We start from the raw sequence: 6,153 nt of genomic DNA on the forward strand, positions 1-6,153 counted from the left end.
GCTATGGGTCTCTATGGGTCCCTATGGGTCTCTATGGGTCCCTATGGGACTCTATGGGTCTCTATGGGTCTCTATGGGTCGCTATGGGTCTCTATGGGTTTCTATGGGTCTCTATGGGTCCCTATGGGTCCCTATGGGTCTCTATGGGTCTGGGTCCCTATGGGTCCCTATGTGTCCCTATGGGTGTCTATGGGTCCCTATAGGTCCCTATGGGTCCCTATGGGTCCCTATGGGTCTCTATGGGTCCCTATGGGTCCCTATGGGTCTCTATGGGTCTGGGTCCCTATGGGTCCCTATGTGTCCCTATGGGTGTCTATGGGTCCCTATGGGTCCCTATGGGTCCTGGCTCACCGCAATGGGCCAGGAGGTCCCTGTGGAAGTCCTGGAGCTCGGCCCGGATGTCCTCGGGCACCGGGCACTCCTCCTCGTCCAGGCCCTCCTTGTAGTGCAGCAGCATGTTCACCTATGGGGCACCATGGGGGGGACATGGGGGGGACATGGGGGGATATGGGGGGGGATATGGGGGGGACAGGGGGGGGGGGGGATATGGGGGGGGGGATATGGGGGGGGGGGATATGGGGGGGATATGGGGGGGATATGGGGGGACATCTATGGGGGATGTGGGGGGGCACCCACCCCGGCATGGGGGATATGGGGGACATGGGGGGGGGGGGGATATGGGGGAGCCGCATCATGGGGGGATCCGGGGGGGATATGGGGGATATCACATGGGGGGACATGGGGGGATGGTGGGGGCATGGATCTATGGGGTGTGGGTGCACATCTATGGGGTGTGTGGGTGCACATCTATGGGGTGTGTGGGTACAGATCTATGGGGTGTGTGGGTACAGATCTACAGATCTATGGGGTGTGTGGGTGCAGATCTATGGGGTGTGTGGGTGCAGATCTATGGGGTGTGTGGGTACAGATCTATGGGGTGTGTGGGTACAGATCTATGGGGTGTGTGGGTGCAGATCTATGGGGTGTGTGGGTGCACATCTATGGGGTGTGTGGGTGCACATCTATGGGGTGTGTGGGTACAGATCTATGGGGTGTGTGGGTGCACATCTATGGGGTGTGTGGGTGCAGATCTATGGGGTGTGTGGGTACACATCTATGGGGTGTGTGGGTGCACATCTATGGGGTGTGTGGGATCTATGGGGGTGGGGGATCTATGGGGATCTATGGGGATCTATGGGGATCTATGGGGATCTATGGGGTGTGGGGACACCTGGACGCGGTGCTGCAGCTCCCGCGAGCAGAAGAACTGCAGCAGCTCGCACATCTGCATGGGTACATGGGGATGGATGGGGATGGATGCTCCTCTTCCTCCTCTCCCTTCTCCTTCTCCTCTTCCTCCTTCTCCTCCTCCTCCTCCTCCTCCTCCTCCATCATCTCCCCGGCCTCAATGGCCTTCTTCCTCCTCGCGCCCTCCTCTTCTTCCTCTTCTTCCCCTTCCTCCCCTTCTTTGCCTGCCTCCCCGAAGACCCGGGGGTCGATCATCCTCAACACCTTCCTCACCTCCTCTTCCTCGAGGGCGCCCACGGCCAGCAGCGCCGACACCAGCTTCAGCACGGGCACCAGTTGGAACTCCACGCTTCCCCCCACCGGATCGCGGGCGTGCGGCGCCGCGCCGCTCACCGCCTCCGCCAACATGCGGATGGCGCGGGCGCCGAGCTCTCCCAACGGGATGCTGGGACTCAACTGGGTCTTGCCGTTGCCCGGCGCGAGGATGAAGCAAGGATCGGCGAAGTGGGGCCGGGGTCGGAGGCAGACGCCGGGGCCGACGCCGGGCGGCGCGGGGACGCGGGCGCCGTTGGGGAACAAGGCGATGCTCTTGGTGGCGGGCGTGATGGGCACGATGAACTCGGCGCTCATGGAAGAGCAGGCGCGTTGGGCAGCCTCCAAGTGCATGGCCAACAGGAGGTCGTAGTAACCGGCTCGGAGGGGACCCGGCAGCTCCGGGCTCTCGATGGCGAAGAGGAGTTGGGCCTGGTCCACGTGGCTGCAGAGCGCGTGCGCCACGCGGTTGTTGCCCAAGGCGCACACGGCGCAGTAGAGACGCAACGTGTGCTGCTGGAAGCGCTGCAGCTCCAGCTCCTCCGAGAGCTCCATGATGTCCAGGGTCCTGGGGGGGGGGCAATGGGAGTCAATGGGGGTCAATGGGGGTCGATGGGGGTCGATGGGAGTCAATGGGAGTCAATGGGAGTCAACGGGAGTCAATGGGGGTCAATGGGGGTCGATGGGGGTCGATGGGAGTCAATGGGAGTCAATGGGAGTCAATGGGAGTCAATGGGGGTCAATGGGGGTTGATGGGAGTCAATGGGAGTCAATGGGGGTCAAGGGATGATGGGGGGATGATGGGGAGATGACAGGGAGATGACAGGGGGATGATGGGGAGATGATGGGGAGATGATGGGGGGATGATGGGGAGATGATGGGGGATGATGGGAGTCAATGGGAGTCAATGGGAATCAATGGGAGTCAATGGGGGTCGATGGGGGTTGATGGGAGTCAATGGGAATCAAAAGGAGTCAACGGGAGTCAACGGGAGTTGATGGGAGGCAATGGGGGTAGATGGAAGTCAATGGGAGTCAATGGGGGTCAAGGGATGATGGGGACATGATGGGGAGATGATGGGGGATGATGGGAGTCAATGGGGGTCGATGGGGTCAATGTGAGTCAATGGGAGTCGATAGGGGTCAATGGGAGGCAATGGGGGTCGATGGGGGTCGATGGGAGTCGATGGGGTTTCAATGGGAGTCAATGGGATGATGGGGGGATGATGGGGGAATGATGGGGAGATGATGGGGGATGATGGGAGTCCATGGGAGTCAATGGGAGTCAATGGCAACGGGAATAGGAATGAATGGGAGTCAATGGGGAGAGGGAGTGAATGGGAATGGGAATGAATGGGAGTCAACGGGAGTCAATGGGAGTCAGTGGGACTCAACGAGGGTCAAGGGTGCCCACTGGCCTCAGTGGGTGCCCAAGGGTGCCCATTGGCCTTAGGGGTGCCCAGTGGGACTCAACGAGGGTCAGGGGTGCCCATTGGCCTCAGGGGTGCCCACTGGGACGCAACGAGGGTCAAGGGTGCCCATTGGCCTCAGGGGAGCCCATTGGGACTCAACGAGGGTCAAGGGTGCCCATTGGCCTCAGGGGTGCCCAGTGGGACTCAACGAGGGTCAAGGGTGCCCATTGGCCTCAGTGGGTGCCCAAGGGTGCCCATTGGCCTTAGGGGTGCCCAGTGGGACTCAACGAGGGTCAAGGGTGCCCATTGGCCTCAGGGGAGACCATTGGGACTCAACGAGGGTCAAGGGTGCCCATTGGCCTCAATGGGTGCCCAAGGATGCCCATTGGCCTCAGTGGGTGCCCAAGGGTGCCCACTGGCCTTACGGGTGCCCACTGGGACTCAACGAGGGTCAAGGGTGCCCATTGGACTCAGGGGTGCCCAGTGGAACTCAACGATGGTCAAGGGTGCCCATTGGCTTCAATGGGTGTCCAAGGGTGCCCATTGGCCTCAGTGGGTGCCCAAGGGTGCCCATTGGCCTTAGGGGTGCCCACTGGGACTCAACAAGGGTCAAGGGTGCCCATTGGCCTCAGGGGAGCCCATTGGGACTCAACGAGGGTCAAGGGTGCCCATTGGCCTCAGGGGAGCCCATTGGGACTCAACGAGGGTCAAGGGTGTCCATTGGCCTCAGGGGAGCCCATTGGGACTCAACGAGGGTCAAGGGTGCCCATTGGCCTCAATGGGTGCCCAAGGGTGCCCATTGGCCTTAGGGGTGCCCAGTGGGACTCAACGAGGGTCAAGGGTGCCCATTGGCCTCAGGGGAGACCATTGGGACTCAGCGAGGGTCAAGGGTGCCCATTGGCCTCAATGGGTGTCCAAGGGTGCCCATTGGCCTCAGTGGGTGCCCAAGGGTGCCCATTGGCCTCAGGGGAGACCATTTGGACTCAACGAGGGTCAAGGGTGCCCATTGGCCTCAATGGGTGCCCAAGGGTGCCCATTGGCCTTAGGGGTGCCCAGTGGGACTCAACGAGGGTCAAGGGTGCCCATTGGCCTCAGGGGAGACCATTGGGACTCAACGAGGGTCAAGGGTGCCCATTGGCCTCAATGGGTGCCCAAGGGTGCCCATTGGCCTCAGCGGGTGCCCAAGGGTGCCCATTGGCCTCAATGGGTGCCCAAGGGTGCCCATTGGCCTCAGCGGGTGCCCAAGGGTGCCCATTGGCCTCAGCGGGTGCCCAAGGGTGCCCATTGGCCTCAGCGGGTGCCCAAGGGTGCCCATTGGCCTCAGCGGGTGCCCAAGGGTGCCCATTGGCCTCAGCGGGTGCCCAAGGGTGCCCATTGGCCACAGTGGGTGCCGGGGGCTGACCTGTTCTCCTCGGGGATGTGCAGGGCCATCATGATGCGGGGCTCGGTGCACTCCACGGCCCAGCCCAGGCGCTCGCCCAAGCGCGCCGTCTCCACGCTGAGGCTCTCGTTGGGGAGGCGGCTCCAGGTGACGGGGGTCAGGATCTGCACCCCCAGGCGTGGGGGGCACTGGGGCTCCGGGTTGCCCTGCTCGCTGCTGAACATGGCCGCCGAGATGGGCAGGATGTTCTGGGGGGAGAGGGGAGCAACGGGAGTCAATGGGGGGCAATGGGGGGCAATGGGAGTCAATGGGAGTCAATGGAGGCAACGGGAGGCAATGTGGGGCAATGGGAGGCAATGGGAGTCAACGGGAGGCAATGGGAGTCAACGGGAGTCAATGGGAGTCAACGGGAGTCAACGGGAAGCAATGGGAGTCAGTGGGCATGAATCGGAGTCAACAGGAGTCAATGGAGTCAATGGGAGTCAAAGGGAGTCAACGGGAGGCAATGGGGGTCAATGGGAGTCAATGGAAGTCAACGGGAGTCAACGGGAGTCAACGGGAGTCAACAGGAGGCAACGGGAGTCAAAGGGAGTCAACGGGAGGCAATGGGGGTCAACGGGAGTCAACGGGAGTCAACAGGAGGCAACGGGAGTCAACGGGAGGCAACGGGAGGCAATGGGAGTCAACGGGAGGGAATGGAGTCAATAGAGTCAACGGAGTCAACGGGAGGCAATGGGGGGCAATGGAGTCAGTCCACAGACCCCATCGACCCCTTGGTTCACCTTGAGGACCCCAAGGACCCTCCATAGACCCCAACCCTCCTTGGTCCCTCTTGAAGACCCCAAGGACCCTCCATAGACCCCAACAACCCCTTGGTTCACCTTGAAGACCCCAAGGACCCTCCATAGACCCCCAACACCCCTTGGTTCACCTTGAAGACCCCAAGGACCCTCCATAGACCTCAACAACCCCTTGGTTCACCTTGAAGACCCCAAGGACCCTCCATAGACCTCAACAACCCCTTGGTTCACCTTGAAGACCCCAAGGACCCTCCATAGACCACAACAACCCCTTGGTTCACCTTGAAGACCCCAAGGACCCTCCATAGACCCCCAAAACCCCTTGGTCCACCTTGAAGACCCCAAGGACCCTCCAGAGACCCCAACAACCCCTTGGTCCCCCCTATCGACCCCAAGCCCCTCCATAGACCCCCAGGTTCTCCTTGGCCACCAAGACCCCCCCCCAGAAGGCCATCAGGGCCCCAACCCCCCCCACCTTGGCCCCCCCATCTCCCCATAGACCCCCAACTAAGGGGTCACCTTGAGCTTGCCCAGCTCGAACTGCAGGATGTTCTGGCTGGTGGGGACCACGAAGACGGCCGGGAAGAGCTTGGTGTTGGGTTCCACCTGCAGGGACCAAGGTGGGCATGGGGCTGCCAAGGGGCACTCGGATGGGGTTGGGATGGGGTGGGTTGGGGATGGGATGGGATGGGATGGGATGGGATGGGATGGGATGGGGTTGGGGTGGGGATGGGGAGGGGATGGGGTGGGGATGGGATGGGGATGGGATGGGGTGGGGATGGGGTTGGGGTGGGGATGGGATGGGATGGGATGGGGATGGGATGGGATGGGATGGGGATGGGGATGGGATGGGATGGGGTGGGATGGGATGGGGATGGGATGGGATGGGTTGGGATGGGAAGGGATGGGATGGGGATGGGGAGGGGATGGGATGGGATGGGATGGGGATGGGATGGGATGGGATGGGGATGGGATGGGGATGGGATTGGGATGGGGATGGG

The 6,153-nt window shown here is 61.9% G+C and overlaps 1 protein-coding gene across 1 annotated transcript; it reads right to left on the reverse strand.

Moving 5' to 3' along the window:
• Window positions 1–351: 351 nt before the first annotated feature.
• Window positions 352–5,758, reverse strand: LOC130605685 (ryanodine receptor 1-like; the record flags this gene model as incomplete). The annotated part of the gene is made up of 4 exons (XM_057421380.1): window positions 352–463; window positions 1,405–2,128; window positions 4,374–4,600; window positions 5,672–5,758. Coding segments are annotated over 4 exons (1,150 nt in total), but the record flags the coding sequence as incomplete, so codon positions are not given.
• Between the last annotated feature and the right edge of the window lie 395 nt (window positions 5,759–6,153).

This window comes from Pezoporus wallicus, unplaced genomic scaffold (genome assembly GCF_028554395.1).
Source record: "Pezoporus wallicus isolate ANWC-B61680 ecotype Strahan unplaced genomic scaffold, APGP_CSIRO_Pwel_v1 contig_9441, whole genome shotgun sequence".
NCBI classification, from domain to species: domain Eukaryota; kingdom Metazoa; phylum Chordata; class Aves; order Psittaciformes; family Psittacidae; genus Pezoporus; species Pezoporus wallicus.